At 49.5% G+C, this 17233-nt stretch overlaps 1 protein-coding gene across 1 annotated transcript; it reads right to left on the bottom strand.

Annotated features, from left to right (window-relative positions):
* Nucleotides 1–3090: 3090 nt before the first annotated feature.
* On the bottom strand, nucleotides 3091–15214 carry SMARCD1 (SWI/SNF related, matrix associated, actin dependent regulator of chromatin, subfamily d, member 1). Its single transcript, XM_044994805.1, has 13 exons — nucleotides 15029–15214; nucleotides 13882–14069; nucleotides 12536–12578; nucleotides 12305–12427; nucleotides 11830–11952; nucleotides 10263–10379; nucleotides 8714–8815; nucleotides 8421–8582; nucleotides 8192–8289; nucleotides 7506–7641; nucleotides 6705–6827; nucleotides 6302–6403; nucleotides 3091–4930 (listed from the first exon to the last, which is right to left on the bottom strand). The coding sequence occupies exons 1-13, from the start codon at nucleotides 15179–15181 to the stop codon at nucleotides 4877–4879; spliced, it is 1524 nt and encodes a 507-aa protein (XP_044850740.1). The 5' UTR covers nucleotides 15182–15214; the 3' UTR covers nucleotides 3091–4876.
* Nucleotides 15215–17233: the final 2019 nt, after the last annotated feature.

Genomic DNA, 17233 nt, shown 5'->3' with positions numbered 1-17233 from the left:
GGTCTGGCACTCAGCTGGAGCCTGTTGGTAGCCCAAATAAATTCTGGAGACGCAGACTTGAAGAGCTCTGTGCAAGCTGAAAAGCTTGTCTCTCTCACCAACAGAGGATGGTACAATAAATATCTCATCCACCTTGTTTGTCTAATGCCAATTCCATGGCTTTTTAGGTAGTTTTATAAAACTCAATATAAATAATTAGGGACCTACCAAATTCATGTTCCATTTTTGTCAATTTCACATAGGATTTTAAAAATCGCAAAGTTTGTGATTTCAGCTATTTAAATCTGAAATTTCACAGTGTTGTAATTGTAGGGGTCCTAACCCAAAAGGGTGTGTGTGTGTGTGTGTGCGCGCGTGTGTGGAGCAGGGGGTTGCAGTACTGCTACCCTTACTTGGGCTGCTGCTGGCGGCAGTGCTGCCTTTGGAGCTGGGCAGCTGGAGAGTGGCAATTGCTGGCTGGGAGCCCAGCTCTGAAGGGAGAGCCACTGCCAGCAGCAGTGCAGAAGTAAGAATGACAGGTATGGTATTGCCATCTTTATTTCTGCACTGTTGCCTGCAGAGCTGGGCCCTCAGTTAGCAGCTGCCACTCTCTGGCCACCCAGCTCTGAATGAAGCACTGCCACCAGCAGCAGCGCAGAAGGGTAGCAGTATAGCAACCCACCCCTTACAATAACCTTGTGACACACACACCCCCGCAACTCCCTTTTGGGTCAGGACCCCCCAGTTTGAGAAATGCTGGTCTCCCCCGTGAAAGCCATATGGTCCAGGGACAGACCAGACCAAAACCATGCATCACAAATGAAATACTACAAATGTGTGACATCAGAAGAGAACTTGAGAGAGACAAGAACAGCACTGAGGAAGCTGATAAATACAGAGTGATTGGCAGAAAGATCAAGAAAGGAATGAAGGTGGCCAAGGAGATATGGATGAAAAACAATGCTCTAAAATTGAAGAGTGTATCAATAATAAAATAGCAAACAAGACTTCCAAGTTGTAAAAGATCTGACGAAGGAAAGATGGACCAAAGCTAATGCAATTCAAGACAAAGAAGGGAACAGTCTTACAGAAGAAAGGGACATCATCAATAGGTGGACAAACTACTGCTCTGATCTATACAACCTCCAACCAACTGGAGATCCTAGTGTCTTAGACAGCCCAGATTCAACAGAGGAGGATGACTTTCCAATACTATGTGAAGAAATGGATACAGCTGTAAAGTCACTCAAGAACGGAAAGGCTACAGGTATTGACAACATCCCAGCCAAATTGATGACATTTGGAGGAGAAACAGTAATAGATGTAGTCACCAAGATCTGCAACAAGATCTGGCAGACTGGTGAGTGGCCCTCCATGTGGACACAGTCACTAATCATCACTCTGCCAAAGAAAGGCAACCTGCAATTGTGTCAAAATTACCGGACCATAAGCTTAATTAGCCATCCCAGCAAAGCGATGTTGAAAGTCATATTGAACAGACTGAAGCCACAAGCAGAGAATATCATCGCTGAAGAATAGGCTGGCTTTTGTGCTGGAAGAAGTACCACAGAACAGATTTTCAACCTTCGTGTTCTATATGAGAAGTACTTACAATACCAGCAGGACATCTACCACATCTTTGTTCACTTCAAGAAGGCGTTTGACAGAGTATGGCACGAAGCTCTCTGGGCAGCCATGAAGTACAATGTTGGTCGTAAGCTTATTCTTACCATTAAACAACTGTATGCCAAGGCCAACAGTGCAGTTCTCATCAATGGCGCAATAGGAGAGCGGTTTTGCACTACTGTTGGAGTCCAGCAAGGCTGCCTTCTTTCGCCCACACTGTTCAACATCTACTTGGAGTGCATAATGACTGATTCCCTAGAAGATCACATACGCACAGTCACCATTACGAGGCGAACAATCTCAAATCTTCAGTTTGCTGATGACATTGATGGCCTGGCAGGCAGCAAAGATGAACTTGCCAACCTTGTGAAATGATTGGATGACACCTCTGCAAAATACGGCCTGGAAATCAGTGCAGAGAAAACCAAGCTGATGACAAACAAACATGATGGTATCAGCTCACATATCCCTGTCAGTGGACAAGAGCTGGAGACAGTGAAACAGTTCAAGTATTTGGGGGCAATCGTCACTGATGAAGGATCCAAGGCAGAAATTTGGGCAAGAATGGCACAAACAGCAGCAGCAGTGGCAAAGCTAAAGCCAATTTGGAAGAATAAGAACATCTCCCTGGAATCCAAATGGAAACTGCTGCACATACTGGTCATCTCCATTTTTCTGTATGCGTCCGAGACATGGACCCTTACGGCAGAACTTGAACAGAAAATATAGGTAGTAGAGATGAGATACTTCCGTAAAATCCTGGGCATCTCCTACTTCAACCACGTCACTAATGAAGAGGTCCGCAACATCATCGCCCAATGCGCTGGGTCATATGAAGACCTCCCGGTGACCATGAAGAAGCGCAAGCTGAAGTGGTACAGCCACGTAACAAGATCTGGCCTATCCAAGATCATCCTCCAAGGGACAGTTCAGGGGAAGAGAAGATGAGGTAGACAGAAGAGATGGATTGACAACATAAAAGAGTGGACAGGAATGGACTTCGCAGAGACTCAAGCACTGACACACAATTATCAGGGGTGGAGACAATTGGTTGATTGTTCATCAGTGATGGTGCCCCAACGACCAAAGCGGTTATGGGAGTGATGATTATCATAGGGTAAAAGCACTCAAAAGACCAAATTTCAGGGGTGGGGGGGGGAGACCAGAGTTCACAGTCCATGACATGTTTTTCATGGCCATAAATTTGGTAGGGCCCTATAAATAAAGTAGCACCCTCCAAATTCCACACAATTTTAAGGTGAGTCAAATCTGGACCATATAAACAAGCTGTCTTCCTTTTAAACAGGAGTGGAGTCTAGTGTTCCTGCTTGCCCTCCCTCAATGAGCACAGCTCCCACTACACAGGGGGTTTTGCAGGTGCAAGCAGGAAGTCATTTCATCCCTTCCACAGTAGTTATGTGACAGAAGCTGTCTGTTACACAACTGCAAACTGCCATTCACCAGCACAGAAGGAGGGCAAGCGGCTTCCTTCACAGGAGGCTTTTATTAAAATTGTGTGACATCTACAAGGATACAGTACAAAAAAAATTTTGGTCCATGAAAAACCATAATCAGTTAATAAAAACAGTATTTCTGCAACAGCTACGCTTGCCTAGGCAATATCCAAGTATCCTTCACTATTACTTGCTCCGAGGAGCCGGTAGTCTGCATTAACCCGCACCGGGACTTCAGCCCCTGGTGCTATAAACGGGCAATTCTTTAAGGGTCCAAAGACAGAAGGGAGGGAAGGTTGGAAAGTCTATTACTCGCAGACAAGTAAGTCTCTCTCTCTCGCGCTCTCTCTTACACATACACATGCTTACAGGGGCTCCCAATTTCATAGCAGCCCCTCAACCACACTCCAGGGTAGTTGAGGCTGTTTGTCAGTAACATGATTTACAACTAACGTCAGGAGAGCACAACCAACTGGGTTCTGAGTCCGCTCGCTTTACAGTCCCAAAAAGCAATCTGAGCAGAAATATTTAGCCCCAGGTGAAGAGAGCCCCCACCTCCCAACACGATCTGCTGCACACACATGGTCCTGAGGGCAAAGAGCACAAGAGTGCCACTAAATTAATTCATTAGCAATTCTTTCCATGTCTAGGCTGCTACTCTCCCAGCTGGAGAAAACCCATCTGCACATACTCAGATCACCTGCCCTGTGACAGCCCCAGAGCCTGCTCTGTGCCCAAACATGGAAGACAACAAAGCAGAGGAGCCCTGACTTCTACTAATTTGCTTATTTGTTTGGGGCTGTTTGGTAGAGGCCCAGGCTGTCTCCTCACATCCTCAGATATACGCAAGGGAGCATTCACTTCACCAAAGGCAGAGACACAGGATCATTATCAGCCTGGTCCAAGAAATGACCCTAAGGCTTTATGCTCTGCATAATCCCACTGCAACGAGGACCTGCAGTTGGTGCATTCCATGCTCCCTGCAGCAGGAAGAACAAGCAGCCTTTGGCAAGACTGCATTGCTGCTCAATCCTGCATGTTAGAGTTACGCTTGCAGCTCCCTTGGCATGCAGTAGAGTCACCTCTTCACAGCGCCTTCATCTCTGTGCTGAACCAGTGTTTCCCTCGTGCTCCAGGGCTGGAACAGCCTCCTAGGGAACACGAAGGGAGCTTTAACTAAGGAGACCGAGACATGATGGGAAAAGCAATTCTCTACATAGCACAGAAATCCTCTCTTAGGAGAGGAGAGTCCTACAAGGAGGGATGATGCAAGAGCACCCCCATAGGGGGAGAGTGTGTGCCAACATGCAGGAGCTCTGCCCGCTGTGTCTCATGGGACCCTGGGAAGTGAATGGCCATGGGCCTCTGTCTGCATGACAGATCCAGAAGGGCCCATGCTGAGAGGCTTTCCAGCCCCACATTCTCTGGGGTGCAAGAACTAGAGCTCAGTTTTGGAGAAGGGGCTGTGGTAAGTTTCTGAACTCAAAGTTCTGAACCTGCAGAAACACTGGATATTGGGGGCATTACAGACAAAGCAGAGACAAGGTCGGCTCGCAAGATCTCTGAGACTGACAGGGCCTCAGCGAGGGAGGAAACCAGGTAGAAGTGTGTGACCCTTTGAGCCTGTCTGCTTGCTACATCCCCAAAGCCCCGTGGGGCTCTGGAGTCACATTGATACAGACACTGCCAGAGGTGAGTAATGGCTGCAGGTCTCTACGCCGGAGTGGGGGTTGTGTGGGCCTAAACAGTGAACTCTGCAGCACTCAGTCTCCACAAGTAGCTGTGATGCCTTCTGATCAGGGGAGGAGTGGGGCAGCTTATGTGTTGCGGATTCCCAGTGCCTGCTCCAGCTCCTGCCGTCTCTGCTGCACCTGTGGGAGGAGAAGCCAGATCCCCTGCTTTAATACACTTACAGTGAATGGTAAGTCAGAGTCTGAATAACAAATGCTCCAAGCCTGGAGGGAGTGAAGGAACGATGAGCCCAAACCCATTCACAACCCCTAGGAAAGAACAGGACTCCTTCCTCAGCCTGGCTATGTCTTTCCAGTTGGCTCCCTGTCCCCGCCTCCTAAATCCTGCCCATAGTACAGCCCCTGGGTTACAGTGTGTTCTACAGGCTAGTGAAGGATGCACAAATTGCACAGTAGGGAGGCTGCACTGTCTAGTGGTTAGATGAAGGGAATGGAAGTCAGGACTCCAGAGTTCTAATGCCAGCTCTACCAATCATTCACTGCATGAGCTGGGGCAAGTCTGTGCTCCGATGTCCCCATTTTGAAGTACAGCCAATACCTCCCTCCTCCAGGGCTATGAGGGAATTAGCGCATGTGCAAAGCACTTCAGCCTCTGACACAAAAGGCTAATAAAGGGCAAAGAATCTTTTTTTTTTTTTTTAATACAGTTTGCTTAACAAGAAGCCTGTGATGGGACAGTTTCAATTTCATGCAGGGGATTTTGGGGTGTGGCTCCAGCTCTCTGCCAGGGCCCACTTCAGCTCTGCACTAGCCTGTGGGTTGCTCCCGTGCAGAGATCTGAAAGCAAAGGCCAAGCCAGCATGCATCCCGTGATGGGGGGATGGCCTCTCCTCACAGCTACATTGCACAAGGAACTCCTAGGAAGCAGCTCCACCCCACTAAGTCCACGGACCATGGTTCTGGCTGCGATTTAAAAGGGATGTCTGTGTAATAACCATGGATTTAAATGGGAAGAGGTTGGCTAGGTGGTGGTGAGGGCTAACACTAGTATCACCTCTGCATGACCTGGTTTTGATCCTAATTGGATCTAAACCAGCAAATAGTTTGACTGGGTCTTTCCAGCCCTGATGACTGTTTACTGGCAGTTACTCCTGGGGGGAATTCTGTGCCACTGTGCCTCTGCATTTATTTATTGACAAATAAAACTTGCAGAATTTTAAAGGATTGTGCTCAGAATTTTTAGGCACAGAATGCCCTCAGGAGTAGGCAGTACAAGACCATGCCACAAAGTTGCAGAACTGTATCTGAAGCAATAGGACCTGGAACAGATGGGCTGTGGCAAATCCAGGTCCAAGGTGCACTGGTCAAGTTGGGTGTGAGTATCCAGGATTGGAACAGAAGGGTGCTGGAGATCAGGACTGAGATGCATCAGCAGAACTAGGGGGTTGAAACTCCGTATGCCTGGCTGCACTATGCCCAGCTTTAGCGAACAGCATCTCCCTACAAGCAGCTGCCTGGTGTGGATGGATTCCCTCAAATGGGAATGCTCACCTTGGAGTAGAAGTATCTGCACACGGCTTCCTGAGCCCAGGGCTGGAAGTAGAATTCAGCTCTACGCTCCTCTTCTGGATTCCCAACAACATCAGTCATGGTCTGGAGGCACCAAAGAGAGCACTTACAACCCAGAGTCATGCAGCTGCTCAAATTACTCTCACAACCCTCCCCATGTCCTGGGCTACACACAAGCACTGTCCCCAAGCAGACTCCAGCAAGTCCTGGCCCAGCCAGTGCTGTCAGATTGAAATCCTAGCACTCAATTCCAATTTTCGGTGTGGATACAGACCTGCAAATTGTGCCCCTGCATGTATCTCAGCTGCTAACTGAACAAGAAGAGTCTGATTGGATGGGCAGAGCCTCTGTTTGCCTTCCACACAAAAGGGAAAAATCTTTTTACCTTTAGATCTCGGCACTGCGACTGGAGCCAGTCATTGATGAAGCCTTGGGGGTCACGGGCAAAACTCAGCATGAACTCACGTTGTGTCTTCAGCTGATTAATGGTTTCTATTGTCTCATGGATCTGAGAGAGAAAAATGTAGTAATGGCGTATTGCTGAACCAGGTTATGAGGCCAACCCAACAGAGAGGAAAGACAAATCAAAGGTCCAGCATGTTAAGATGAAAATTCTCCTATTTCCTGGTTGACCCAGATGTGTAACATACACCCCACCCTATCTTCCTCTTCCTGTAGAGACAGGGTGGTAGGTTCAGTCAATGCACTGACATGCAGACTCAGGACATTCAGCACCTTTCATCCAAAGATCATATTGGGCTTAACTACCAGGAACTACTGGCAACCTCCCCCACCCCAAGATGTAGCTTCACATAGCTCCATTGTAACGAGATAGGCAAATCACTTCATTCTGTGCCTCTAAGATCTCAGGTAGACGAGCTGGGAAGAGGATCCAGCAGTCCTGACTCCCAGTCCCCTGATCTAATCACTAAGCCAGTTTCCCTCTAATCACTCACTTTCAAATCTATTTTCTTTGTAAGTAAAAAGATTGTCACTATCTGATTTGGTATCACAGAAATGGTGCCACCCTGGCAGAAATTTTGCCCTCACTGTTCCAGATCCCAAATATAAAGCCACTAGATGAATCCATATTGAAAGCTGCAAAAAAGCTCTCTCCTACAACACTGTGCCAGCCAACCTCATCCCAGCACACAAACTAGCTGGAAGGGCAGGATCCAGCTCCTACCTTGTTATCCAGGGCAGCGATTTCCTGCTGGCTGGCTGTGGACAGCAAGAAAGAATTCATCTGAGTTTTAAGAGTATCATCCACTTCCACATCGATGTCATAGCAGGCGGTTTTTTTCTGGTCGTTTGGGTCAACACTGTGGACATCAGCAAGAGAACACCCAGAAAAAGTGAGAAGCCTGAGTCAGTGTATGAGTGCATCCTTACTAGCACCTCTAAGCTCCATAGGTTGAGGAGTGGGGGTAGGGAAGTCAGTATTAACGTATGCATTACATTTGGTTTTCTGTAACAGATGAAAGGGGTCAGCAACCCCGAGGAGCAGGAAAACACTTCACCTCCCTAGTAGCACATCATGCATGCAGCACAGGGGACCAGGAGCTTACAGTCTACACAAGCGCAGTGCAAAGGGTCAGAGTTCAAACATAAGAGCGCGGGCGCACAGTGTGGTGGTCAGTGTTGGCAGGGGGAAAGAAAGCAGGGATTTACAGAGGGGTGCTTGGTGAATGGGAAAAAGAGGCTGTTGAATCCACGCTGGGCAAAGTGAATAAAGACATGGAAAGGTGGAGAGGTGCAAAAAGTTCAGCAGCTACTGAAACTGACTGTAACAAGGAGCATCTCCCCATACAAGTCTCTTTACCTCACTTATCTGCACTTCCCAACAAACAGTGCCTCAGGGGCCAATCTCACCTGATCACATGGTTAATGATGATTGGTTCTGGGGGCATGAGCAAAGCGTGCAGCCTTTGAGGAATCTCAGAGAACTTCATCCGCTGAGACTCAAATATCTGCAAGAGAAAGAGGGAGTGGGGTGGAAAGCAGCACAGTACTGGGAAAGGGGCAGCCTGGAGAATCTCTGGTTCCTGGCAACAGAAGCCAAAGCTGTCTCCTGCCCCAGACACGCTGGATATACCTTTACCTGCTGGAGATACTTGTCACAGATGACATACTCCCGCTCATGGGGATCCTGTAGCTTGTGGGTCTTGATGTACTGCCACAGTGCCTGGATGATCACTGGGCGGGTCTGGGTATGAATCCCCAAGAGACGAGCCAGGCGGGGGTCCAGTTTGAACTGTGGTGGCTGAGGAGACAAGAGCATGACAAAGGTGGGGGTAAAGATGATGCAGCAACTACAGATAGGGTTCATCCAAGTCACAACTCAGATGCTATGGCACTGCTCACTCCCCATCTGCATCGTACCAGCCTGCCTACCTGATAGTCCAGCATCAGGAGGACAGTACAGCGCACATTCACGTCCCCAGGCCTCTTCACCTGGAAGCCATCTGTCTCCTGGGTAGTAGCAGTTCTGTGCCACTGGAAAAAAAAACAACACAGCAGGGGAGGTGGTTTAGGGACACAGACTGCCAGGTCATTCCCTCTGCTCCTGCTCCTTGCCACAACATTTACCTGTAATTGCCCTTTACTGACGACACAAACTCCTCCCCAGAAAGATCCTGCCCATTTGGCAGCATATGATCTCTAGCATGTGCCCCTGGACTCTACAGACAGTTGTGGTGGCTCTGACAACACCTCTGAAAGGAGGTTAGAACTCCTGCAGTGAATAGTGTGAGGAGGGTTCATCAGAGGAGGAGATATACCCATCTCCTAGAACTGGAAGGGACCTTGAAAGGTCATCGAGTCCAGCCCCCTGCCTTCACTAGCAGGACCAATTTTTGCCCCAGATCCCTAAGTGGCCCCCTCAAGGATTGAACTCACAACCCTGGGTTTAGCAGGCCAATGCTCAAACCACTGAGCTATCCCTCTCCCCTCCCACGCAGCTTAGTTTTAAAGGTCAAGATTACTATCATGGAGCATCCGGGGAGGACACGGATGAAATGTGAACTCACAAGAGTCAAGTGGCTGCAAAGGGGTTTAATTTATTTGGCATGGATCACGTTGCTGTCCCTAACACCATGGGCTTGGATGCAACAATTGTTCAATACACCTAGAAACAGCTGATAGCTAATGCCTCTCCCTTACACCTGCCTTAACAGAGAGGCTGTCTTAAACTCTCCTTTCAAATAAGTGTGTAAGTGTATTCGCGTCCTCGAAATTCCAGCTGTGCTGCAAACAGGTAGAACATAGAATTGTTGGGCTTTATTATGAATGATTCCCAACAGCATGGCCAGGTTATGCATCCACCTCTGCTACATTCCCAATGTGGGGGAGGTATAGCCCAGTGGTTTGAGCACTGGCCTGCTAAACCCAGGGTTGTGAGTTCAATCCTTGAGGGGGCCATTTAGGGATCTGGGGCAAAATCAGTACTTGGTCCTGCTAGTGAAGGCAGGGGACTGGACTCAATGACCTTCACGGTCTCTTCCAGTTCTATGAGATAGGTATATCTCAATATATTATTTTTATTTTATTATTACCAGACTTGCTCCAAGTACAGGTAACAGAGGAGACAGGCATTTGTGATCTGTGTCTTTGCACTTCACAGGAGCTTCTTTTGCCTAGAGTTTCACATACACTAATTGTGCAAAGCTAAGGGTCTCTGATACTGTTCTTATTCATCAGAATGGAGCTGAAAGGGCACAAAACAGTTATCTTCTTACCCAACAAGCTTCAACCCCTCTGAGGGAGGTTAGCATTATCCCCATTTCACAGACAGAGACAGAGAGGTGAAGCAATTTGCCCCAGGGCTCCTAGCAAGTCAGTAGCAGAGCTGGGCTCAGCACTCAAGAGTTCCTAGCTCCCAGAATGACATGGTTGCCAAGATTCTGAACTCCATTTGGAGATGATAGAACAAAGTATAGCTCACCTCCACCAGGTGATTGTCTGGGCCATACAGGTCCTTGTCCAGCTCGATCACCAGAGACTTGAAGAAGGATGAGAATTTCCTTTTCTGTTTGGTGGCATCATATTTGGACAGAGCAGCCTGCAGCAGCACAGAAAGGAGGAGTTTTAGGGCAGTCAATGCCAGCAGTGGAGCACACCCAGCACATACAACAGCACTGATGGGAACTGAACCCTCCAACTCCCATTTACTGATACTAAACCCACCCCTCCCTCCAGAACCCCAATATGGAGACAATGGCATGTTTGCTGGTTGCCTTGTCCTCTTTGCTGTCTGTTCTATCCCTTCCCCACCCCCATCCTCTGTCATTCATCCATTTGCCTTTCCACTAGGCGCAGGGACTGTGTCTTTCTAGGGAATCCAGGGTTACCAGAAGCTGTTCTCCTCAACACAGTATGCCTGCCAACCAGGCAGGCAGGCTATCCCCCACACGCTAGAGTAAATAGGACCCTCAAGGACATACACCAGATCAGCTGTCCAGCACAAAGGGGAAAAAGCCCAACAGCACGGGACAGTCCAGAGATGAAACGTAATGGGATTAAATTCTGAAGTGCTGGGACAGATTTTACATCCAATACGGATGTTCCATGGGAATCCCTTGCCAATAACCATAGCACAATGCCATGTTTGACTAGCTTCCTGTAAGGCGGATTCAAGGCCTCCTCCAGGCCCAGGGCAGTCACATTAATGCAGGAAGATTAAAGTCCAGGAAGCCCTATTCCAAAATTGCACTACAGTTACTGGCTCAAGAGCTAAGAAGGAACCAAACTACCCATAATAAACCCTGATCCTTCCCTTGTGTTTGCAAATCCAGTCTCGAGGCCAATTCCTCACGGCAAACTAGAGACTTTTTTGGGAGGGGAACGAACTCACAAACTTGTTATGTGCAATCTTTGTGTCTGCTTTCAGAGGTAGGGAAGGTAAGTGCCACAAATCTGCTCCCGCCATCAATCCTCTTAGCTATAAAGAGCTAAGTATTATTACTGTAGTGTCCTATCTCATGGGGTGGCCAACCGATTTGGCCCTCTTATCCTCTCCCCTGTCTCGTCAGACTCCTTGGGCAGGGACGAGCGAGAGAGGATACATTCACAGAGTCCAAGGCCAGAAATGATCATTGTGATCATCTAGGATAGAGGGCCCCTAGTTCCATTCTCAAACATTAAGTAAAAGCAGCTAAGAGTCCTGTGGCACCTTATAGACTAACAGACGTTTTGGAGCATGAGCTTTCGTGGGTAAATACCCACTTCGTCGGATGCATCCACGAAAGCTCACGCTCCAAAACGTCTGTTAGTCTATAAGGTGCCACAAGACTCTTTGCTGCTTTTACAGATCCAGACTAACACGGCTACCCCTCTGATACTAGACATTAAGTAGTTGGTCTTCACCTCCAACTCCAGACCTTTGAAAGCATCTTCTTTGGTCACAACCCAACAGGGTTGAGCTCCCACACCCATTCAGCTAGCTCATCTTATCTGGAGAATTAATGCTGCTCCCTCGCCCTTCCCAGAGGGGCTGGGTGCCTCACACTCACGTCCTCAAGCAGCCGCCCTTCCACCCGGAGCTCCCACGAGGCAACAGTTCCTTCACCATCTTCTGCATCCGACTTGGCTGGATTGAAGGTGTTGGAGATAAAAATGCGCAGCTTTCGCTTTTGCTAAGAGGAAAAGTATCAGCTAAATGTTAACAGCAAAATGCAGAAGCCAATAAACATGCTCAGGCCACAGCCAAAATAAAAAAAACACAGGATCTGGACTCACTTTCACCTCCTGCAGCTGAGAAACAGAGTGCCAGACCAGAGAGCAAGCCAGGCAAAGAGAGGGTCAGCAAGCACCCCTGACTGCACTCTGAGGCTAAAGTCCAGGATAGGACATTGACCCTCAATACATCACACTCTCAAGAGCCTTTACAGACCCACCCAAATGCCATATAAGTCAGTCCTGTTTTCTCAGTTCAGTCACAGGTCTCTAGGCACCGCAGCAAGAAACCTGAGCACTATCCTCCCTTACCTTAATGGGCCGTTTCAAGGCCTCCTGGATATCCAGACGTTTCCTCATGATTGTCTGGTCCAGTTTCCTTTCAAATGCCAACAGATCCATGTAGGCCTGAGACTCTGGTACCAGTTCACGAATCTATCGCAAAGCACAAGTCAATCAAGAACGCTGCTTCTCTCCCCCTGAAACCGCTTAGAACTCAGAACTACAGCAGTGGAGGCAGGAAAAGTAAAAAACCTCACTCACCCTCTGAGGTAGAATTTTGTCAGCCATTTTCTTTTTCTTAGCGCTGTTTAAAGAAGGATACACACATTAAGATGGCAACCAGTTTGTCCTTCAAACAGTCAGAACACAAGAAAAAGGAGCAAGGATGTGAGTTTATTCTCAGATTTGGGACTCTGCTAAGAGGGTCACTTGCTCCTCGACATCTGTCTCAGTCCAGTCCTCCTCTCTTTCAAAGGCTGTTTATTGTGACTCTAAGTCTCTGTACAGACACTTTCCTTACCCACCCCCCTTCCTCCCCATGGCCACAGCAGGATTGAAACTCCAATACTGCAGAGCTCAAAAGCACCTGCAAGACCAAGACCACCTGATTATTTGTAAAAGCAGCAAAGAGTCCTGTGGCACCTTATAGACTAACAGACGTTTTGGAGCATGAGCTTTCGTGGGTGAATACCCACTTCGTCGGATGCATGTACATTATTTGAACATTTCATGTCTCCCAAGAGATAAGGATAGCTGGGGTTGCCCTGAGTTTGGAGAGGTGTTTGGTTAAATATTATTTTGATACAAAGTGACTCCCAGGCTTGATTGAATATTAAGTTGGATTTTCTAACAGATACGTTTTTTTAAGCCAGGAGATACTGTTGAGTAGTATCAAGTGACAATGACATTGTGTTAAGAAATAAAAAAATCTTGCTCTTGCATAGGAGCTGAGTATTATCATCTGAAGCTCCCATCACCCAGTGAAGTAGCTGCACAAAAAGTTTGAGTCAGTTTGAGCCACCCATGCAAAACAATTGAAGAAGAAAGTCCAAGAGCGTGCTGGCAGCAAGAGAGAGACAGAAGTCCTAGATGTAGCGACCCAAACAACAAAGCATTGTGCTGATTTCTGACATCAGCAGCAAGTGTCCGAATTACTGAATATTGGCTAATCCATTTTTGCAACGTAGCCAACTAGCATCCAAAGGAGTTTATTTTGATACGATGGATAAGAATTTATGATCTGGTCTCTATTTTCTGGAGGGTCATAAATGGCCTATTTCAATTTAGATAGTGCTTTCTCTATGAACATTTTTCTTCCTTAATCATCTCAGATCATGTCTGCTTGATGTGGACATTAGAATCTTCCTGGCACTTTTGTAAGGGTGGGTGGGGAGGATGCGCTGGTGTTTTGGAGAAAATCTGCATGTCTATTAGCAATGTGCTGTGCACTGGTTCGCTCCAGCCTTCCACCTCAGAGGTGGCTGAATTTTGGTGGTGTTATAGTTCTACAACTTGTGAAGGACTTTGGTGTCCTTCATGAAGAGGCACTAAGTGGTCATAGAAAAGATAATCAACCTCAGAACGAGGTGTGAAATCTGGCCTCTTACTTGTGATTACGATTCTGGACCGCTTGCTGCTGGACCTGCTGGATTTGCTGAGGAGCTGGCCTCTTGCGGGACTGATCCATACCAGACTGGGCCATTCCAGGCCGGACTGAGGGGCTCCCACCATATCCTGGAGGACCCATGGAGGGTCCCTGAGGTGTCATGCGGCTGCCTGGCAACATACCAGGGCGCTGAGGAGAGAAACACAGGGATCTGGTCTCCATCCGACCCAAACTCTGAAAAGATGGAGACTCCCCAATAAAGGGCAGTTAAGTCCTAAGCACAAGTGGGCTACCAAGCCACATCTGCTAAGCTAAACGTGACCCCTGCTAGCACAGGACCACGTGACTCATGAGCTTCCTTGGGATGGACTCTGATGGATCACTACAGGGCTAACAGCTCCAAAAGTGGATGCTTCCAACCAAGAATGAATGGGACTAACACAGAAACCATAACCCGCAAAGTTGGCTATGAGAGAGAGTTCTTAATTTCAAACACCTCTCCTCACTGCAGGCCTTGTGCCCTAACTGCTGCCTACAATTTTCCTCCATGCATTGAATCACCACTCCAACGGCCATCCCTACAAGATACTCCCACTCTCCCCCTTCCTACCCCTAATCCCCACTTCACTCATTTCCTCTAGGCTGCCTCCCCTCTCCCTTTCCCACAGTTCAGATCCCAGCTCCTCCCTTCCCAATCAATATTCTCTTTAGGGTCACCTTTTTAACGGAGAGTAACCCTTACTCGGGGCACCCCTGATTTCACTGCAGGGTGACCTCTTTCACTCCCACCCCGTGGTACCCCCAATTTCACCCAAACATGTCATCCTCATCCTCAAATACACACACACACCCCTCCCCATAGTTTGCCAATTCCCCTCCCCATGCACCTAGGCCCCGTTTCCTCCCCACGTCTCCCTCGCCCTGAGCCCCAGCTTGCTGTCATATCATCCCCGGCCCTCGTTCACCCCAGAGCCTGTCCCCCGGGGCTCCCCTTGCCGCGCTCAGGTACATTCCCCCCCCCAGACAGAGACAGATCCCGGCCACCTTCCCCCACCTGACTCCCTCCTTGTATCGTTCCCAAGGGGGCACCCAGCCCGGAACCCCCCCGCCTCCGAGCCCGCCCCGCCCCGCCCCCTCCCCGGCCTTACCGGGTAGGCGGCGCCCGGCAGGGGGGAGCGGTAGAGGCCTTGGCCGGGAGCCGGGCCCATGCGGACGGGGGGCCCCGGGGTGCCCGGCCCCAGCGCTCCGGCCCCCCCGCCGCCGCTCGGAGTCACCGACTGGAAACCCGCCCGCGCCGCCATCTTCTCCCAGCACAAAGCGGGGGGAGGGGGAGAGGGACCGGAACCGGACACCGATCATAGAGCACGTGGGGCAGAGCAGCGCCAGAGGTACCATAGAGTGCCCGGTGAGGGCGCAGAGAGATGCTGGGGACGCAGGCTGCCTCCCCCTGCCGCATGGAGGCCGGCACTGCAAGGCGCTGCAGGCAGCCTAGAGCCCCTGGGGCGGGACTGGGGCAGTGTCAAGGGGAAAAGCCCACGGGTGTGGGCAGTGCAGACGGGGGGTAAGCTCCAGGGGAGCAGTGCCCATGAGGAAGCGGCAGGGACACACGAGCACACAGGCAGCCTTCAGGAGGCTGCCAAAAATTAGAGCACTGCCTGGCTTAAAGCATCTCCCTGGGCTGCCCAGTTGTGCCGTGATGCCCAGAACCCCGTGGCTGCACCACAGGGACCCCCAACCGCTGCTTTAAAGATATCTTAAGAAATGTTGAATGAAAATAAAGTGATTCCATTAGAACCCAACTCCGGCCCTGCTTCAGGCATTTCTGGCTAGGGTGGAATTTTGGTGAATGATTTAAAATACTTTTTGTCTCCAAATAGCTTTGATGCAAATACTTGCTCCAAAGGGTTTGGGTAACATGTCTCGCTATTGAACCAAACCTTCCAAGCAGCATGGCTTAGCACTGCTGGAAAGCACTGCTCTGCTGAAGCTTCACAGGCTGTTTCCAAGCCAGTTAGTTAACAGTCCACCTGCTGTGTCTGGCTGGATTGATCATCTGAGTGTATCGATTTTATGCTTGCTCACACAAGTGTAAATCAGGAGTGGCCCCACTGAAATCTGTGAAGCTAGACTTGTTAGGAGGATCAGCCCCTTGGTGTCTGGTGTATGAACACTGGGATGTGACCACCCATAGGTAAAATAGTTTTTTTTTTAAATATCTGGTCCTGCTTGCAAGGCTGCACAGTAAATTCCTTGCCAGACAGAAGACACCTTCTACCTGGTGACTAAGCTTTAGCTGCATTTTCCTCTCACTGGCACAAGATTTACTGCAAAATATTGTGGTTGGCTAATGTATTGTGCTTTGTTTAATGAAGTAGCTGCAGCACATGTCAGGTGAAACGGCACCGTGCACACTAGGGGCCTCTAGTAATGTCAGGGCAAAGTCACCTGTAAGATTCTCTTTAGCTTGGAACAAAACACTTTCTCCTGCGCTGGTTTGTTATGATGTTGGCTGTTCAGTTCTTTCCAGGTGTGTGCAGGGTGCAAGGGTCTGAGTTAGAGCTGCTAGGCCTAAATCTGATCTGTTGTACAATGATCGAACTCCACTGACAGGATTTCAGACCAAGCCCCGGTTGGAAGTGCAGCCTACGTGTGAGAGCCAAGCTCAGACTTTGAGAGACAGAGATGCAGTTACCAGCTAGCTGCAGAGCTCTCTGTCGAACATGGACAGGAGGGAGAAAGATCAGGTCACACGGGGTGCTTTGTTGTCTCCATCCATGGCCTCTGTAGTCCCAAGCAGGGGCAGCTCTAGCCATTTCGCCGCCCCAAGCACGGCGGCACGCCGCAGGGGGCGCTCTGCCGGTCGCCGGTCCCGCGGCTCCGGTGGACCTCCCGCAGGCACGTCTGCGGGAGATCCACCGGAGCCACTTGCCGCCCTCCCGGCGACCGGCAGAGCGCCCCCTGCGGCATGCTGCCCCAAGCACGCGCTTGGCGTGCTGGGGCCTGGAGCCGCCCCTGGTCCCAAGTCACTGCAGCCCAGCTAGTACCAGGCCCACGTGTTTGTGGGCATCATGGCAGAAGCACATTAGCAGAAGGGCAGAGAACCAAAATCTGATTTTTTAAACTATGAAGGGGGGGGGGGGTCACTGAACTAGCTGCTGAAGGGAACGGGGTGGTGGGGGATCTGTTTGGAGATGGGGCTTCTCTGCATGTGAGGAAAGAGATAGGCAGCAGCATCCTGCTCATGGCAGGGGCTGGAGAGCCAGGCGTGGAGGGTGCAGGCCCCACTGCTGCAGCAGCCGGTGTGGGGGTAGGGGAATAGAGGCTGGATGAAGAGCTGAACATTGGTTGCCAGG

Source organism: Mauremys mutica, chromosome 20 (assembly GCF_020497125.1).
Source record: "Mauremys mutica isolate MM-2020 ecotype Southern chromosome 20, ASM2049712v1, whole genome shotgun sequence".
NCBI classification, from domain to species: domain Eukaryota; kingdom Metazoa; phylum Chordata; order Testudines; family Geoemydidae; genus Mauremys; species Mauremys mutica.
This window is presented reverse-complemented; position numbering and strand designations above follow the sequence as displayed.

Coding starts and splice junctions, on each gene's coding strand:
- SMARCD1 (XM_044994805.1), bottom strand. CDS start 15,181: ATGGCGGCGCGGGCGGGTTTCCAGTCGGTGACTCCGAGCGGCGGCGGG. Junction 8,583..8,713: donor TCCTGATGCTGGACTATCAG/GTAGGCAGGCTG, acceptor TTGTCTCCTCAG/CCACCACAGTTCAAACTGGA. Junction 7,642..8,191: donor ATCATTAACCATGTGATCAG/GTGAGATTGGCC, acceptor TGATGTCCACAG/TGTTGACCCAAACGACCAGA.